Consider the following 19,975-nt stretch of genomic DNA (forward strand, 5'->3'; position numbering starts at 1 on the left):
TTTTTATAACGCTCGTCGATGTTTCCCGTTTTTAAACAAGGGTTGTAATTTTGGGTGTGTTTTCTGTAGAAAAGGCGTTAATGACAGAATTGTTGATGAACAGGGATGTGTCTGAAAGGGGCGACGAGGTTCGTGCGTTGGCGAAACCCGCTCGATTGGAGATTGGGGCCACCGTTTTGGACTCTTATGAATAATAACATGAGTCGGAATGTTTCACATAACACGCATGTCACATTTACGTATAATAATCAATCTGCCACGTTCATTTCAATCTGCCTCAGTCCTATGCGAGGTGAGATCATGATGTATTTGGTTATGGCGACATCTGCTGGATGTAGAGATACAAGGCCCGTCCCATTGTGATGGCTCTATTCACTCTTCATATACACATACTGTTCAAATCTTAAAGTGGTCATTAGTAATAAGCAAGAGTGAATGAGATGCCATTCGACCATTGTCTCTTAATCTGTCACACACTAATACATTTTCTAATATGTTTTGTCAGTTACAATGTCGGGAAGTCAGCATATTTAAAAGCAGTCTGTTAGATCTTTTTCTTTATTGACATAGAAAAAATGGAACCCAAGTAGTAGCACCATTAAACAGTAAGGATCTCAAATACATTTTAATCAAACAATAATTTGATATCTGTAGACTAGGATTTAATAGGTTTGGGATACCACATTTTACAACATCATATTTCCCCATTAAATTGAGGTTGTTTCCCTGTGATGATATCTGGCCTCTCATTATGACCCATTCTCCACAATGATCTCTCGGTCGTGGTTTCCCTCCATTTCGGTGTAACCAGGCTGAAGTCCTTGCTTGTGGAACTTCAGGGATGGCCAGTAGTTCTTGCGTTGCTGAAATGCAGAAATTGATGCATGGATGAGAAAGAACTCAATCTCTTTTTGTGGGATGTGATCTCTAAACAACACAACACAACATTCAGGAAGTTGCGGACCACCCTAAGGGGACCAGATTTCTGAAAGGAAAACGGGGATGTCTGGTCACCTAACACAACCCTCATCTGTCCGTTATATTCCTGTGCAGGTGTTGAATTTGGTCTCTACCCACCTGACGGAGGTGGTGGGAGGGGGTAGGGTGACGATGCAAGAACAGAGCCAGCACCAGCAGAGCCAGGAGCAAAGCAACGCCCGCTACGACGCCTGCCGTAGCGCCTGCGCTAGCGAACCGGTTTGTGTTCTTTGGAATAGCCGACTTCACGTCTGGAATTGGAAAGCATCGCACATGGTCCAAATATTGTTAGCAAATGATGATGACTTGTAATTAAGCAAGAGTTGACAACACTCTGTTGATCTTGAAGGCTTTTCCCATTACTTATGCGTGTGTATACAGCTGAGACTAACCATACACTGGTAAGCATAGCAGCTTTATCAGATACTGAAACAATTTGAGCATTTGTGTCATAAATATATATTTATTTTTTATTGAAATAAATCGACGACAAATTTCTTGGATAAAACAGAACCGCACCGTTACTTTTACAGTCGTGTAGAATCGGGCCGGTCGTGGCGCGGTCTGGCTTGGAAGAAGGACGGAGCGAGGCCTCAGTCTCCCCTCTGGAGTAGTCCTCACATCTGATGTCGTCCTTCTGTCGAAGAACAACATCGCAGAAATGGAATTATATTCTTTGGTTTATTAGTACCGTCTGAGTGTTAAAGTGTGTAAATGTAACACAGAATGAAAAGCTGCACCACCTCTGAACAAGCATAATCCAGCCACTCCTGTCTGTGTCGGTCCATGCCATCCGAACATCTAGGACAGATGAGCATGAAGTCATCTGTCAGCAGTTTGCATGTATAATGTGCGTGTTGCTGTGTTTGTGTCTACATATTTGTGTGTGTTAAAGTGTTTCAATGTTTGCGTGCAGGGCTGTCCCAATAACCTTTGTAGCACATGGCACCATTTACAGCCAAGGGTTTGATTGGCTGACAAGCATAGTACACAGCTGTTATGTTGAAGGCAACCTGGAGAGAGAGTGAGAGAGAGACAGAGAGAGAGGGGGGGGGGGGAGAGAGGGAGGGAGAGAGAGGATAAACAGTCAAGGCAAGGTATTAAACCCTCACATTGATTTCATCACTTTTTATTTGCATGAAAACTAGTATGATTTCTCTTACTTGGCAGTGCAGTAAACTCAAAGGCACAATTGTTTGTGATCTTTGCTGTGTCTATTTGAACCCGATGGTACTCATAGATTGTGCGTTGTCTTGCATCTACAGTAGAAATAAAGTTCATAAAATGATTAACATCCAGATATTTGCGCTCATTGGATGGCTAAAATGGAGGGCAGGGAAAAGCCACAACTGACCTGCAGTCTTAGATGATGGCTTCACGACCATGAAAGCATCAGACAGACCTGCCTTCACTGGATGCTGACCTGAGATGATCTGCTCTACGGACAAGGGAATCTGAAGTACATGGAAATGTAAAGTGAATCAAATTAAAAAAGTCTGAGCTTTGCCAAACTTTGCTGACAATCCCAAAGAAAACTAGCAGCTAACAGCTTGGGCAGTGATGATCAGAGGACATAGTGTGGGGGTCGGAACCGAGAACTAGGGACTGTGAACAGCGTGGGGACGGATGATGGGATTACATAGCAGAGATGAGGCTTACATCTCTGTAGCTGAAGGTGATGGTTCCTGATCTGTACAGAGCGGCCTGGAAGGTGAATTCCCCCTCTGAATCTCTACCGTGAAGCCTGACGCGCTCCCACTGTACCACAAACACTTCACCTGGTTGGACGACACAAGCCAAGGGTCAAAGGTCATGAATAGTTTCTGACAAAGCATCAATCCAAATTCCTAAACGTGGAGCAATAGGTCACCGTTGTCCAGGTACTGCACAGTGGACTCTTTGGCGGAGCTGGGGTCGAAGTTAGCCATCAGTGGGGCGACATACTGCGTGGCGGTCAGCATACGGTGAGTGACGTCCCCCATGAAAATAAAGCCTGAAAAGGTTCAAAGACGTAATGACGTTAATACCTCAAGCCTCCTTCTCTCAGGGGCGCCGACTCCACAACCCCTGTGAATAGAGACAAAGAGGTACCTCCTGTTGCTATGGTGATCTGCTTCAGGTAATGTCCGTAGAAGGGGAAGGGAAACGACAGGGCCACCCTCTGGAGGGACGAGGTCACATGGGGATGGAGGAATAAAGAACGACGGCAGGCATTCAGTAAGAGTGCAAAATAGCCAACCGTTTGCTGTCCGATCAGACTTGTTGTGTGCTTGTGTTTCACTCACCGCTGCCTGCTTGTGTGTGTTTGACAGGAGCCCGTGCATTCTAACTTGGCCGTGCTGCAGGTCATCCATATCTACCCAGAATGCACCAGCGCGCCGGTCGTCAGGGCCGAAGCTACGCTGTGTGTAGTAGTTACGAGAGTCCTCCTTTCGAAGAGGGAGAAGCACAAAGAGGAAGCTTATTAAAACCAAAGTGGAATGGATAAAAATTCCCCTGGTTGAGGGGAGGACAAGTGGATCCAATAACTTTTGTTTACAAGGAATGCTAAATCCATTACATTTCTTGACTCCAGTCCAAGTGACGCAGCACACACCTTCCAGAAGGAGGCAGAGTTTCGCTTCTAATAAACTTAATTTAAACAACTTCGGCATAGACGTTAAAAACATCTACAAACAGCAGCAGTAACGCAGACCCGTTGTTATTGAAGGCTCACCACCAAGTGTGTCATGTTGTCGGGTAGGGTGTCTATGGTAAGATCTCCCGCATGGACCTCCCTGCTCTTCCTTTCTCCACCTTGTGCTGAGCTCTGGACTTTGGAGGCTTCTCCGGCTGCATCGTCCGACCATTGTTCGACACCAATGGAAGCGCTATCTGTTCAGAGCAAAACAAGAACACATGATGTCGCCCTCAAAATGTACATATATAGGCCTACTGTATAATATTCCTGAGTGAACTCCAGGACGTCATACAACTGGACAACCAATAGGAGTTTGACGAGACGGCATACACCTGTATATGCAACTGAGGAGGTATTTTAAGTCTCGCCAAATTTTCAAGATGATCATTTCAAATGTCCTCTTATGGTTCCAAATAGTTCTTCCAACTGGTGCTAACCATTTTATACGTTGTTTATTTTTTTTCTTATAGTCCGACATAGGGTAGCCCTATATTAGGATATTTACTACTATTCAAAATATTGTCTTTCGCCAATTTCAAAATAGTACGGTAAAGCGGTGATGTGACGTCACGTGTCGCATATAAACCCTGACATTTCAAGCATTTTGCGCGGGGTGTTTCTTCTAACCCTAATTGTTGAGAGCCTTCTGCACATCCACAGTTTGCTGTTTTCACCTCCCGCTTTCAGTGAACTACAGGAGGTTGTCGTCCACCGTTGATGGAAACGTAATGGTCTAAAAATACAAAAAAGCGTGGAACATCACCCCGTCATGCTCCGTTTTCTCGTCAGAAACACTAGAAACCAGCCGTGGTCAGCTTGGCTGCCGCGAAGAGTTGGTCTCTGCTGCTCTAGTCGTTTCTGCGGGATTGATCACCGTGAGCAGAGCAACCTGAGCAGGGTGCATTCTGGCTGATCATCTCCTCGATCTGTCCAGATCAGCCCACGCTCAAACAATCGTTTTATTGTGAAGATCGTCCGTCTGTTTTAAATTTCTTATTTGCCAATGCATTGATATGTGACTCAACCTTGCGAAACATGGCAAGGTCCGATTCACAAACGCGATTTAGTCGAACGACTCGACTTCAAAGGTTAATGTCATGCAAACTCGTTGGATTTATAACTGTTTTGGCGGAAAGAACGTGCAATCTATGGCTTTCGACGGGATAAAAAATAGACCATGTTTGCCCGTTTGTATTGTGTTGCTGAAGGCATGGTCGCAAACGGTGTTTTTAAACCGGTCTGTTTATCACCTAGCTGTGGTGGGCTAGCTTTAGCTCCGTATGGGCCTCACATTGTCATCACCACCACCAACAGTTGACTGCAGACTCTTGACTGCGTGTGTTCATGCAACATGTATGAACATGTTCACGGAGCCAACGTGGCCCATGGGGCTAGGCTGACGTAAACGCACTGACTGTAGCGCCATGTGGAGCCAACAATGTTTAGATATTATGTGCTTCCCTACACTAATAAACTCAAGCAGGAGATGCCGCAGCATGTTTGCAGCTCCTAAACTGAATGTCAATTTCAGTAGGAATGGGCTGAACTGGTTGTATCCTGTAACAAGGGCACAAACAAAAGCTTCCATATTCAAAACAGGAATCTGGTTATGAAGGCTAACCAAAAATACCTAATCCTGATTTAATAAAAGCAAAGCTGTGTAATTGAATGAAAAGAAGTCCATAGAGGCAAGAAGGAATTGGTGTCTTGCAAAGACATAAAGAGCAAACCTTCTGGTTGAGAAAAGTAGTCTCGTACCTGACCACAACATTTTCTAGAGTTTTTTTCTGAGAGCGGTCAGCAGAAGAGAGGACACACCCTTTCCTGTGAGGCTGTTTGAGCTGGCTCTGCCCCAGGGCCATGACCCAGATGCACAGGACTGTTTAAATTCAATATAGATCCATGGGCTGATTGCTGAGGTGACTGCTAATCACTAGGGGCGAGATACCGTACATAGATTGAGACTTTGTGAGGAGAAACAATGGAAATCATGACTGTTTTTACAGTTCCAGGAATCCAGTTGTGAGAGCATGAGAATATTGTTTTGATAACCAGGGGAGTTTCCATCAAATAAAAGAAAACATTACATGAGGTTTTTTTTCATAAATGTAATCGATCATGGCAGAAAAACTTTTTGCCACTCCCAAAATGGTATGTTTCTACGGAGGATGCTAATCCAGAGAATTGAAAATGAAAAAGTAATGACGTGTTCCATGCTTTGAAGTAAACATTAGGGGGAAAAAAAGTCCTATGTTCGACATTATGAGTAACGGATACCAGTGCTTAGAATTGTTCTTCAGACGTCAGAGCTGAGGTCGTCACCTGCCACACAACTTATTCTGGTCCCATGGGGCTCTGTGTTTTTATGGTCTGGTAGGAAAGCTGCAAGTGGACTACATGGTAGAAAGAGACAAAATAAATAAGACGCAAGGATAGTGAACACAGTATAACACAAGAGCACGAAGATTTGGAAAAGGAAACTACATGGCGTTGAACTGAATGTGCCTGGTTGTGTATTATTTTAATTCTAAACGTATAAATAAGGAACTAACCATAGCTATTATGGCTGGACACCTGTGATCTCATGGCATGGGATAAGGGTTAGGAAGTATCTGGAGCACACAGTTGTTTACCTCTGCACTGCTGGAGTACAGTACATTAGGGCTATGAATGTGGCATGAACGCTCAAGCACCCTGTCAAGTGAAGTTGGACTAAACTTTGTTCAACCTAAGTCTCTGTCGAGTTGATACCAGCTGATATGGATTGTCACAGATCCTTGTCTTGCTTGGAGTCAAAGAAGGAAAATAAACTGTCCCCTTCTAAATTTAAGTCTGATGAATGTGGCTCTGTGGCTGGATGATTAGAGTCCAGCACATGCTTGTGGAGTCACTTTTTTTTATTTTTAATGGTAGACTGTATTGTTAGCTATGTCACTCGCTCAATAAAAATTCCTGCGGTTTGTCTTGCATTAAACTGGAGGATTTTCATTACATTTACATGCATAACTGCCTACACAACATTTACAATCGGAGCATCAATTATTCTGTTCGGTTTTGGCCTCACGGTCCGTTGGACAGTGGCATGAGGCTAAACTGGTTGAATCAACCGAGATGCATGGGGGAGCCACAACAAATCACAGAGTACACTAAGATTTGTATTTTTAGAAAAAATGGTCTGCGCCGCGGTCATTCTCTTTTTTTGGATCTGAAATAAATGTTTTTCCAATCTAAATACTTTTCTGTCTGATGCCCATGTCCAGTTTATGTTGCTAAGGGGGGAAACAGATATGGCAGATATCAGTGACTTGTTGTGCAACCTTTACCAGCTCAATACCGTCTAGATCACTAATTATCAAATGATGGATTACGAAGTAATTTGTAGTGGGTCGCAGAGCATATCAAACCTCATCTTCAGAAAGAAGCCCATGAATTAAGACCTGTTGCAATAGCTTCTATTTCATTGAATTTAGCCCAAATCGTTGCAGCATTTTGTTTGCACAATGTTTTTAACATAACAGGAAGGCATTGTTGATCACTGCACTATATGTGAATAGTTTGTTATAATTGTATGGTCGTGAATTAAAGACCCAGTTGAGAACCACTGGTCTAGACATTGTTTCTCATAACCCAAACATGTCCACCCTTTCTCAGACTGAGCATGGTGAGAACTGCTGGAGGTTGACTTGGCACTATCAAAGGATAAGACATAGGTATCACATATAAGAGGGGGAAAGAACGCTCACCTGTCTGCAGTTTGGCCCAAACTCTGTCCACCTTCACTCCTGCAATGCAGAGCACCAGTGTAACCCATCTGAAATACATGTCCAGCAGCAAGCAAAACCCAATCCTGAATATATTCCCCCTGCCTTCTCTTCCCAAGTCCAAGGCGTCGCCTCTGAATCTCACTTCTATCTTTCCCTCTCGCTCTCTTGCTGTCTCCACATCCCTCTTCTTCTGTCTACAGACTCACTCACTCACTATTAGTCTCTCTCCTCCTCTCTCCTCTTACCACCCTTCATTGCCTTGGTGATTACAAAAACAGATGGATCAGCTGGCGAGACAGTGGCAGCTAAAAAAAAAGTTGTTATTGCTGGTACATTCTTGGTTACTTTGGTTGTTTTTATTTTCTTTGTTTTTGCAGTTAAACCCTTAGGTCTCCCACAATGTTATGTTTTAAATCCTGTATGGATAGCATGGGGGTGCCCCCTTCCGTGCAGGCACAGAATGGCAGTAAAACTGTTAACGAAAATAACTTTCATATCTTATGGGGTTTATGGTATACGGTTATAAACTAGTGATGCAAAGCATTGAACTAGGGCCAGCTTGTATTTATTCAAAACTCCATTCATTCCATTAGCCTACTCCCAAACTCACAAAGTATAACACACAAATTAAGTATTTTAATGCCTGAATTACATTAGTCGCTTTCTTTTTTTGGATGTACAAAGTTGTTCTTGGTGTCTTTAACAACCAGTAAGACAATGAAAAACGAACTTAACCAGAACTGTGGTTGGCTCCACTGCCTCCTGCAGCCAGTCAGTGCTTAGATCTTTTTACTAGATTTGCTATTTTTTACCGGGAATAATGTTAAATCATGACCATGAAAACAGTGCACAATAGAGCAATCTACTGGTGACATGAGAGTGTATTCAAATAAGTTAAACAAATGAGGAACACAACTTCCCGGTTTGTTTTGATCGGGAAGTGATGGGTATTCCCCTGCTTTCCAGTGAGTCAGATTGTTTGGCTCGGCTTGGTGCGATCCAGTTGACGGCTCTTTCGGATCCAAGCTCTTTATTTATAATGTTTTCTTTATAATAGTTGTGTCTTTATTGTCATTATACTTAGTTACAATGGATTTCCGCATTCCTTGTCTTCTCTAAAATTCTCAGCCCTTTAATCCTTGATATTTACAGGGCATTTACTTCTGCTGCCATGTGAAATAAATATTCACATCCAAATAATATTTTTTCTTGCAAGTCTGGTTTTCCAGTTTCCTTATTTCTTACTTAAAAGGATTCCGTTTTTAAGAATAATCTATATGTATCTATAATTTGAAATATCCCAGGTTAATTAGGGAGTGCTTGCATTGGATGTTGTATCCAATCATTTTGTGCCACTATGTTTTCAGTAGTCTGGCGAGGGATAGGAAACCCTTATTTGGGCAGAATCATTACGCATGACTTCGGAGGTTCAGAGGTGGTTTCTTCCACCAGACTAGCTCAACAAAGGCGTGGCAAAGCAGCTACAACAGTGGTCAACGTGGTCGAAAGCATTAGGTGCCCACAACTGTTGATACACATATGCATTGTTATTGTACTATCCTTGCCACACCTTAACTCAATTGGGTCGGATTTGAAAATGGACATAATTTGAGCTTCGACCCTCTTTAATTTTTTTAAAATGTACGGCAATTAGTACGTAAATACCGTAAGCGGTCACATTCGGCATTGGAGATGGTAAAAGATACGATAGTGTACTGAGAACAAAGTCCTGCTCCACCAAGAACACACAAGTGCAAAGACGAGCGCTCGGCGGAGGGCTGGTCTGGCCAATCAGAGCCGCTCTCCGGGTGTAGGCACGCCTCCCCGGGTGTAGACACGCCCCCTTCCACGTCGACCCTTCTTCTCGCCATATTTTTAACCAAATGCACTGCTGTGGCCGCCGACTTTTTCGGGTAGGGTAAAGTTGTGTGTTTAGTTTTGGCTGGAATAAACACGTTTCCACACCCGAAGAGGACATCCGGCAAAGGGGATAACTATTTTAATCCGCAACGATGAACATCTTCAGACTAACGGGGGACCTCTCTCATCTGGCTGCTATCATCATCTTGTTGCTTAAGATATGGAAGACCAGATCGTGTGCAGGTAATCTACTAGTTGACCCTACGGTTAAGATGTGTATACCTGCCTTGGCTAACAGCCATCTCTTACTGTGGATAGTTTACGCGGACGTCAATAGTTGGTTTCCCATTCATTTGGATGAGCATGCTAACCGCGGAGAGATGCATCCTAGTGACAGTCACATCACATATTCGACCTTCGTACATAGAATGCTTTATTCAGACTAAGCATTAGGTACTTTGCACAGTGGCAATGAATCAGAGCTGCATACAGAGGCTGGCTGTATGGAGAGCATTGTGCATGCTCATACACCAGTCTGTTAACTATACACTAGCTTGATAGCTAGCTAGCTAGGATTGGGCTAGGTGGCTATTGCTAAGCGTTGCAATCACCAAGCCCAGCCATCGTTCTGTGTTTAAAACCCATGTGATCACGTCGTTTGACTGCGTAATCAGCGGATGGAGTAACGTTTCGCTGGTTAACAGTGTTGGATGTGCGATCGTCCACGTATCTGTTAAGGTTAACGCTAACTTCTGTGATCAGTATTTTTTTTTCGGTTGGACGTCTGACGTGGCGATCTAGAATGCGCTACGGAAGAATCGCAGCCTCCCGACAACAGCAATCACTGTCACCACAATAAGAGTCTGTAGCTATCCCTTTGGTGTCCGTATCGTTATAAAAACGACCTTGGTCAACATAAAGCAACCTCCTCAACTTGTCATTGTGTCACCGATCGCTATCTGAGCATACAAGCAGACCTTTAGCCTCACCGAAGTCTATTATCTCCTAAAGCGGGATATCAAACCTACTCAGGGGATACGTCAAACTGAAGCGCACCTTAAATGGATTTCTAATATGATGTAAAAAGTTTGCTCATGCTATTGCTTATGTCCGATTTTTGACGTGCAGTGGATCTTGACTTAATAACAACCTAATAATATCGCTCTCTCAACTGTTGATCCGTTGCACTCGTCTTCAGGTATCTCTGGAAAGAGTCAGATTCTGTTTGCATTGGTGTTTACCACGCGATACCTGGATCTCCTAACCTCCTTCATCTCCCTATACAACACAAGCATGAAGGTAAGTGCCTTAAGGACATCTATTGACCCGAGCTACTGAAAGTAAAAAAAAATAGAATACTTGATGTTGTGTCCCTTTTCCCCAGATGATCTACATTGGCTGTGCCTTTGCCACTGTCTACCTGATCTACATGAAGTTCAAGGCCACATACGACGGCAACCATGACAGCTTCAGAGTGGAGTTCTTGGTTGTTCCCATCGGAGGGCTTTCCGTACTCATCAACCATGACTTCTCTCTACTTGAGGTTTGTCGTCATGTCTTGTATGTAAAGGAAGCTTCAGACAGATTGAGCTATCAAGTTGTATCTTTTTAAAGCATCACCATCTCTTTAAAACACGACCAACATTACCACTCTTTGAACTCCATCACTTTTACTATCCCATCAGATCCTGTGGACCTTCTCCATCTACTTGGAGTCTGTGGCCATCCTGCCACAGCTGTTCATGATCAGCAAGACGGGCGAGGCAGAGACCATTACCACCCACTACCTGTTCTGCCTGGGCCTCTACCGGACCCTGTACCTCTTCAACTGGATCTGGCGTTTCTACTTCGAGGGCTTCTTTGACATGATTGCGATTGTCGCTGGTGTTGTCCAGACAATCCTCTACTGTGACTTCTTCTACTTGTACTTCACCAAAGGTAAGCTGTTGTCTGTGGCCTAATATGTACATAGATAGATAGATAGATAGATAGATAGATAGAGAGACACACAGACAGAAAGACACTAAGAGAGAGACAGACAGACACACACAGGGAGAGAGAGACACAGAGAGAGACAGACAGACATACAGACACACAGAGAGATAGACATACACAGTGAGAGAGAGAGACAAGACAGACATACACAGTGAGAGAAAGATGGTCACTGAGGGAGAGACTGCAAATGCACTGGTTCCTACCTGATCCATAACACTGGAGAGTTTGGCCATTTAGAATCCAAGTTAGGACCAGTATTATGCAGTTTAAGGGGTGGAATACTAGATAACGCAACCAGTACCTACACTCATTCGCCATGATTGCCATTCAATATGAATATTAACCAGTTCTAAAATGTGCCATCCCCAGTGTTGAAGGGGAAGAAGCTGAGCCTGCCAGCGTAAGGAGGACTTCAGTTGATGGCAGCTCCCAGCACACTCAGGGCCTGTGGAGATGACATCCTGGAACACCACCCACTGGAGGTTCTCTGAGTTAGGGAGCCGACGGAGGCGGGAACATCTGGAGCATTATTGATGGAACTGGTGAAATGGCAACAAGCAGAAGAGCTGAACAAAGATCGTCCCAGGTCAACACCTCACCCTTCTGGATTTCTGTGTTGAGCTTTTTCGCCTTAACCCCCTTTCCATTGCTGTTCAAATAGGAGGAAAGCTTTTTTTGTACACGCAAGATGTATACTTTTTTTTAAAAGGTCACAAATAGGGTCGACTCCAAGATGAATACCTTTTTCAACAATGAAATGCATAAGTGTACAGTCTTAGTAAGATCAGAATAATGCTTTTCGGTGCCTGATAAAGATTAATGTCCCATTTCCAGAGTTTTTGTATTTATTTTTTACTATAGGCTAGTGATGATTTTCTGTCTGTATGGCATATTGTTTGGTTATCCATTTTGTTATCCATAAACACTACTATGGATTTATCATTTTGTAGCTTATTTTTAAAATGTTGTTATAATGCATTAATGCTACATATCCATTTTGTAAAAATCTGAAATCACTGAGTAAATTTTTATAGGCACATGGTTTTTATTGTCATAATCAAATATTTTGTAATTTGGGGTTCCAACTTGGATTGTGCCACTTAGTGCATCACATAATTTGTGATAACTGTCTTTCATTGAAAGTCTTCGCTTCAAAATGTAACTCCAGTTACTTATTAATCCTACAAAACGTTAGTTATCTTAGAAATTATTATTATTATTGCAAACGGTTTAATGCGATTGATTAGATTCCAGAGGTTAAGAGCACAAACATTAAGAGCTATTGCACAGCAACAAAGAAAATGCCTGGCCCTAGTTAATCTATCATTCATAATTCAATAGTGCCATGTCTCTTATGTCCTTCGTTTATTGAGTATTTTCAGCTCTTGTTCAACTGATTGTACGGCAAGTAAACACCTGGACATTTGATTGACCTAACATTTTAAAATGGTGTTGATCGTATGTTTACATGGGTAAATTTCAGCTCGATTTCGTCAGTGCTTCATTTATTATTCCACAGCCTCCATCAAAAATGCAGTTATTCCTTAAGAACCATTTCAACATTTTGTCCTTTTTTTGCATGGCATCACCTTCATTAAAGATTTATGAGAAAAAATTGGCTGGGTTTCTATTGTGAATAAGTAAAGCATCATCACATTATGCAGTCCGTCTTGTCAGGGGGGGGGGGGTGGGTAATCAGCTAAAAGGGTTAACCAGCTCTGCATTCTGCCATGTGGTACCTTGACTTTGATGGAGGTGCGTGACTTAAAAGAATTGTCAGAGTTTCATACAAGAGTGGCACTCCGATGTACGAGCGAACGGCTCAGCCTGGGAAAAAATATGTATGTAAATAATATGAAAATAAAGACTCATGTACAATCAAATCTGCGCTTCAACAGGGCCACTAGTGTTGCCATCACTACTGCTAAGGCAACTTAAACTCCTTAGCAGTCTTTGCATGAACATCTGCAGGGGCCCACTCTACAGTAGATGTATCTGCTCTAGAATTTCTCTGTGGCTACTATTCTTGTAACTAGATTACAAATGTATTGGCTTCTTGATTAATGTACAGGTCATGTCTTGGTTGAACAAATACAGTATTTTTACAGCAGATTTTTAGACTTCCACTAAAACACTGTTCTACATCCCCAGTGTGCTTGACAGTCAACGTTACGATGGACAAGCGGTTTGGTTTAGTCTGGACATCTTTTAATGGCAACTTAAGTGAGCTTAAGATATATCTTAAGTTGAGGGGGTGCAGTCAAAGTTACAGACAAACACCAAGTAACACGTCAAGTATAAGGTTGTATTTTTAATCAATAATCAAGGTCATATATACGAGGCCAATTTTTTTTACCAGTTTATCTGAAGACCCTGGGCTTTCAGTGATGCTAGGACTGCTTTTTTTAAATAATAATAAATGCTAACTTGCAGTTTAAATGCTGATAACCGGTGAAGGCTGCTAACTCAATGTGAATGTTAAGCACAATGTTATTCTTCATTGTCTCTAACATAAATAATTATAAGTGTACGTTTACTTGTTGGACGTCATCTGCAAGCAAAAACATATGTTCGCTCATGCGGTTGCTATGAGCGAACCAGTAAATGCGCCGTTGGTATGCGCGGCGGTACATGCTTTCCCAGCATTCCCTGCGGCGGAGTTTATGAAGTTATAAAAAAATAAAGAATAATTCAATAATTTAAACGGTTCCAATCATTAAATCCGCTCTTCAACAGGGTCATTAGTGTTGCCATATCTACTGCTAAGGCAGTTTACTCGACTTAGCACTAGCAGTCTTGGCAACAACTGCAGGGGCCCGCCCTAGAAATACCTGCCCTAGCATTTCTTTATTACTGTTCTCTGTGGCTACTATTCACGTAGCTAGATTACAAATGTATTGGTTTCTGGACTTATGGTCAGGTCATGTCTTGAATGATACCGTGTTTAGTACGGTCAATCACCAGCCAGTTGCTTATTTCCCCATAAGACGCTACAGTCAGTAAGACGCTTTCAAGAAAGAAAGTATTGCCCGGTGTCACAAAACGAATGTACCCATTCCGAGTCTAGCTTCAAACTCGTGCATGTTGAGGAAAATGTGCAACAGCTCCCTCTGGGGTCAAATATTTCGACGGGTCGCAGAATTCGGTGTAACACCGGCAAATGCGCGGTTGCTATGCGACCTGCAGCGTGCTTTCCCAGCATGCTCCGCGGCGCAGTTTATGAAATTATAATTTAATGAAATAAAGAATAATCAATAATTTAATCGGTTATAAAAAATTAAATCTGCGTATTAATTATTTTAGTTTACTATAAATGAGGTTGTTGTTGCAGTTATAGTTGGAAATAAAATATTATGTTTGTTTTGTGAGGATCGTGGTGGCGACACCCTTAGTGTACTTAGTAGTATCTGAACACTAAGCCTCCAAATCCATCTGGGCGATGCGCTATGCTGTAGCAGTCTGGATAAGTTTGACCGAATGAAATCGGACACTTGTTGGGATACTTGGCAGGGGGCGCGAGCGTAGAAGTAGAGTGCCGCGTGGTGCGTGCCGGGGCCTCTGTTACAGAGTACTGGGTGAATACGTTTATTACATGGTTTTCACCCAGTAAACCCATCTTCCACGCTAGTGGTACCCCGCGCAAAAGGCCCAACCAGCTCGAGAAGGTACGATTTTATTTCTTTGTTTCCTCCCTTTTAGGCTCCCAACAATCCCTGGAAGGAGGGATTCCTCTTCTGCGTTCCTTCTCAAGGTTTCTTCCCGCTTTGGGGAGTTTTTCCTTGCCCTGAAGAGGACTTCGGTTGGGAGGTTGTGCAAACATTTTATGAAATAAATATTTTTTTGACGATAAACTCTGGTTTATTTATTTGAATAAGAATTTAAACCCACCCACCCACCCACACACCCACACACACACACACACACACACACACACACACACACACACACACACACACACACACACACACACACACAAAAGCTCTATCAGGGAATCAAATGTAACATGACCAACCCCCACTTGGACAGAGAAATGGACAATAGAGTGGATAGATGGGAGAACCATGCATCTAACTGACAAAAGGTAGACAAGAAAAAGGTATAGAAAATGGCTTGTTTTATAAAACAGTACCCCCCTCCCATTTTCTGGTTTTAGCGGTTAATTGCATAACTGCATAACATAATTGTTAACTGTTTTCATACACAAAAACGACCTGCTGTTAATGAGAAAGAACCAATTGGCTCAATCACAACCAGTGCCCCCTTTGAGTTGCTTTCTATCGACCACATGCACCTCGATCCCAGTAAAGGAGGCTATGACTCGAGTACGACCTTGTTGTAGTAGATCACCACCTCACCTTACTGGGAAGGGAAGATCCACTGTGTCACTAGGAGACGGTCCAGTTTATCGTGTCCAAGCAGAAACAGCCGACCGAACCCTCCGGGTTCTCTACCGCAACCTCCTCTTGCCCTCTCGTCAGTGACTTGCCAGTCAGCCATGAGCAACGTGATTCTGGTGTGGAGAAGAAGCCACAAAGAGAGAAGTTCAGCCCAGAGAAGCCACCAAGTCAGATTCCAGCACCTCCTGTGATGAGGGAGAGTGCTCATACAACCTCAGACCTTTGCCTGTGTATGACAGAAAGGCTGTCAGACACCGTTCACCTCAACGTGAACTTCACAGCGAGCTGAGGGCTGTGGCTCCAGCTTATCAGCCTTTGAACCAAGCACTGGAGTCTCTGGATGTATGGCAGGCAGAACCATCTGACCCTTCGATGAATAATACAATAATTTAAACGGTTATAATCATTAAATCCGCTCTTCACCAGGGCCACTAGTGTTCTCATATCTACTGCTAAGGCAACTTACTCGCCTTAGCACTAGCAGTCTTCAGCGCTGCCAACTTTTCAAAAAAACCTGGAGTACGATTTTGTCGGGGGTAACCAAAATTACCCCAGACAACGCAGCCGCACAAGTTGGTGGCTCAGATTTTAGAGAATTTTAATTAATTGGATGTTGAACCCATGTTGTACCCAGCATTTTGGTGGTTTGTGGGGAGGCCCAAAGCCGTTCATAGGGGCAGCTCACTGGAGATGGACAAAATTGGTTACATTCTGTGAAGCTGTGAAGGTCAACCACCAGGACATTTTGGATAAAGTAGATGTGATTTCCTGCATTTTAGTGGATTTTTGGGTGGTCTGCTAAAGATGTGCAATACCTGAACATATTCTGATTCATGTTTGGCTTTAGGACTTGTAGGGGCCTAGTCTGGAGTTGAACAATAAACCAGAAAACTATTGTTGTGCCTAAATGACTGCCTATGTGCCACAATATAGCCGTTTTCATAGACCAGTGTTTAAGATTTGACCTAGGTAGGTTCAATGATATTTTGATCACAACAATGGTATTAAACAAATTCTGAACTGAAACCTAACCTATATTGTGAATAATTGTATTCTTAAGAGCACTTGATGATTTATGTTCAGCCAAAAACGACAAGATTAGTTAGGGAGATAAATTATTCGTCATTCAAAGCCTCCCACCACATGGTCCATTAGAAACAAATAAAGTGCAACATATGAAGTGCTTGAAGTGCTTAAACAGCAATAAAGCAATAAAACAGATGAACGCATTACAAAATAACAAAAAATGAGGTCATCAGTATCGGATGCAGATCAGAAGCTAGTCCTTGTCTATGATCTGTGGGCACGGTTATACTGGCCTGTGGCTGTGGCCTTCTTGGAGGCCTTGATGACATCCGAGGGGGGCTCCCATTTGAAAAAGGGCTCCAGGTCGGCCATCTTTATGGTCATTATTGAGGACAGGGTGCCCTCCAATGCTAGGCTGTCAATGGAAAAACATACCTTGATTTTTTTATTGATTAATACTGTAAGTATACTGTAGGTTGATCCACACACACACACACACACACACACACACAATATGCAAAATTTGCAAAATGCATGACAATATACGCATGTGACAATTTTATAGCAACACAGCCAAGCCACACCTGCCAAAAGGAAACACAAAAGATTAATTGTTTACCTTATGTTTCCGGGTTGCCATTTCAGCCCAGAAGCTTTCCATTTCAGTTTCGTCCTACAGGGATATCATTGGCATGGTCTGATAACTTAGAAACCCCTCACCCAGAAGGTCATGCTCCTCTGGACCATGGTATGGGAGGAGATGGGGAAACCTATTTATGAAAGTAGTTACAAGTTGTTACGTTTTAGGTATATTGTAATCAACCAGCGGCAGTTCATACGCATCTTTGAGGAGAAGCCATATAAGAATAGCTCATGTGCAGTTTAGGAGTAAACATATATCATCATAACAAGCAGGGTATTTTAGCTAAGATGATAGACAATAATTAGAGGACAAAAACTAACCTTTCAACAAAGTACAGGACATCTCTTTCAGCCCTCTGCCGTACATCTACAAATGTTGAATGTTTGAGCCGTGGCTCTTTCAGTGGCAGCTTCTTTAGTGCATAGTCCACAGCACTTGTCCGGAAACATAACACAGCTTCATGGAATGAATCCCCCTGCTGTGGTGTGATGTCACCCTCGTCAAGTAGTCTGTTGAGTTTAGCCCTGGTTGTGTGAACCCAATGTGCAACTTTCTTCCTGTTAGAGATACAGCATACCATGTTAACATAAATGGTTTAACATGCTGATGCTGCAATACCAGCTAGACACATAGGGCAAGAAATCCAACCAGAAGCCCACTGTTAATGGAAGGACTACCACACACCTAACTAGGTTTCTACTCATGAAGTGACAAAATGCTAGGTACAAGGCTAAATATCACATGTTATGTATCACATATCACAGTGTTTCATCATAATAATAGTCAAGCACTAACCTGGTAAATGGTTTGCCTTCTCTTCAAAGGCAATATCACCAGGCTCCTCAAGACCCTGCAGAGCTGCTGGAACAATGAACTTTGAACAAAGCTTGCGTACAAATTTCACCATCTATAACAGACATTTACAAAATAGTAGGTGATACATGTTTTAGAAGATCCCTGCAGAAATCAGCAAGAGACACAATAGAAAACCAGCAAAATCCAATCCCACCTCATCATATAACATAAATATTGATGACCGAAGCAAGTTGAAAGTAGTGAAAGTTGGTACGGTGGCTTGAAAGAACAGCAGGTACACTTCTGTCATGGGGTCAGTGAACGTCTGCACAAGCCTCTTGAACCTGGCCGGATTTTCATCTTCAATCAATCAATAAATAACACAAAACAAGAGGTTATCAATAATACAAGTATGTGACCAACAATCCATGTAGTTGCTGCATAACGAAATAGATAAATGATGACCATACCAGCAGATTTGAAGTAGCTGGCCAGAGGTTCATAAAGTCTGAGGATCCTGGTCAAACAACGTTCAAAGGCTTAGCCAACGAACCGAGACACGGATGAGGACCTCCATGTACTCCACTTCATGGAGCTCACAAAACTCTGTTCCAGACATTTAATTCCATATCATATATTTTCCTACAGCTCAACATTTCAATATTATACTTAATAGTATCAAACATGCATACCTGTCGGGTATCCTTTCCGATTTGTGCTACCCTTGAACCAGTAACCGATGTCCACCATCATGTCCTCCAAATCAAAATGGGATACCTGCAATGCATTAATCAAATGATAACATAATCAGTCAATGCATGCAATTAGGAACAAGTTACATGTAAAGACCTTAACTCACTTTAAAAAATCCCACTCCTGCAGCTTTGGCGGTGTTATGTGCCACATGACAAGGACAACCATGAATATAGGTGTTGAGATGCTTCTGGAGGACCCTGGAGGCAATGGAATTACGTGATCCAACGTTCACAGCTGCATTGTCGACTGAGAAACCAATGCAGTTCTCCCAAGGGATGTCATGCTCCTCTAAGGCGGTGTTCATTTTGGTGAAGATCTCACTTGCTTTCCCACATCTCATCCCAGTTGTTTGTGCACATATTCAAGAACTGGTGGACAACTTTGCTGCCCATGAAGACCCGGACAGTAAGCGGGTTAATCTTTGCCACTCCTATGACAAGTTAGAATAATACAGATTTTCATGTTGTTAGATATTTAAAAATACACAAAGCAAATGTTTTGCAGAGGAGAAAAATCTCAAATAGTTTGGGAAATACCAAGGGTAAAGGGGGCTTTTTTCATCTCCTTCACAAGCTCCTGTGTGAAATATGGCGCTATTGCTCCATTGGTAATGCAGGACGACTTTGTCCTGGCACACCTGTACATTATTTTAGGAGAGGCCCTAGGTGGTCCGCAAAGGCTAGGGGGACGTTGTGAACAACCAACCCAGCTGTCATTTTGACCTCAGCCTTTCTTTAAGGGCTGAGGGTCAAATAAAAAAATATTAGCCCTAACCCAAAAGACCATAGTTTATTTCAAATGGAAACCTGCAATAATAGGCTACAGGTAAAAAACACATTCAGCAACTTAGATCTCAAATTAAGAAAACTCTACTGTACTACACTGATATACAAACCACAAATTAGTCAGAACTATCAACCATGACTTTACCGTGATCAACTATAACACAAAACTCTTGACAACCTTTACCAGGACCATTACACATATCATACCTTAGCATCTTGTGCAGACATGCCCCCAACAGAGGGAATGGGCATTGCATATTGTGATATGGTGGCTGAGGACTGGAGAGCCCGTTTCT

The 19,975-nt window shown here is 42.7% G+C and overlaps 2 protein-coding genes across 8 annotated transcripts; one reads left to right on the forward strand and one right to left on the reverse strand.

Moving 5' to 3' along the window:
- Positions 1 to 540: 540 nt before the first annotated feature.
- LOC115530992 (plexin domain-containing protein 1) lies at positions 541 to 19,950 on the reverse strand. 7 transcript variants are annotated; one of them, XM_030339964.1, is made up of 22 exons: positions 19,887 to 19,950; positions 18,831 to 18,915; positions 18,609 to 18,744; positions 18,353 to 18,498; positions 18,139 to 18,250; positions 17,664 to 17,900; positions 17,320 to 17,470; positions 15,633 to 17,115; positions 7,402 to 7,440; positions 5,936 to 6,051; positions 3,695 to 3,852; positions 3,264 to 3,407; positions 3,070 to 3,139; positions 2,849 to 2,971; positions 2,638 to 2,756; positions 2,333 to 2,432; positions 2,142 to 2,237; positions 1,910 to 1,991; positions 1,722 to 1,779; positions 1,498 to 1,615; positions 1,078 to 1,229; positions 541 to 863 (listed from the first exon to the last, which is right to left on the reverse strand). In XM_030339964.1, the coding sequence occupies exons 11-22, from the start codon at positions 3,707 to 3,709 to the stop codon at positions 750 to 752; spliced, it is 1,191 nt and encodes a 396-aa protein (XP_030195824.1). In that variant the 5' UTR covers positions 3,710 to 3,852; positions 5,936 to 6,051; positions 7,402 to 7,440; positions 15,633 to 17,115; positions 17,320 to 17,470; positions 17,664 to 17,900; positions 18,139 to 18,250; positions 18,353 to 18,498; positions 18,609 to 18,744; positions 18,831 to 18,915; positions 19,887 to 19,950; the 3' UTR covers positions 541 to 749. The 7 variants fall into 7 exon arrangements, with proteins under 7 accessions (XP_030195824.1, XP_030195805.1, XP_030195814.1 ...); XM_030339945.1 differs by lacking the exon at positions 5,936 to 6,051; XM_030339954.1 differs by lacking the exons at positions 5,936 to 6,051; positions 19,887 to 19,950 and adding an exon at positions 18,998 to 19,121.
- LOC115531014 (ER lumen protein-retaining receptor 2) lies at positions 8,851 to 12,895 on the forward strand. Its single transcript, XM_030339991.1, has 5 exons — positions 8,851 to 9,525; positions 10,481 to 10,581; positions 10,667 to 10,825; positions 10,968 to 11,220; positions 11,647 to 12,895. Exons 1-5 carry the CDS (start codon positions 9,435 to 9,437, stop codon positions 11,679 to 11,681), a joined length of 639 nt encoding a protein of 212 aa, XP_030195851.1. The 5' UTR covers positions 8,851 to 9,434; the 3' UTR covers positions 11,682 to 12,895.
- Positions 19,951 to 19,975: the final 25 nt, after the last annotated feature.

Source organism: Gadus morhua, chromosome 2 (assembly GCF_902167405.1).
Source record: "Gadus morhua chromosome 2, gadMor3.0, whole genome shotgun sequence".
In the NCBI taxonomy this organism is placed as follows: Eukaryota; Metazoa; Chordata; class Actinopteri; order Gadiformes; family Gadidae; genus Gadus; species Gadus morhua.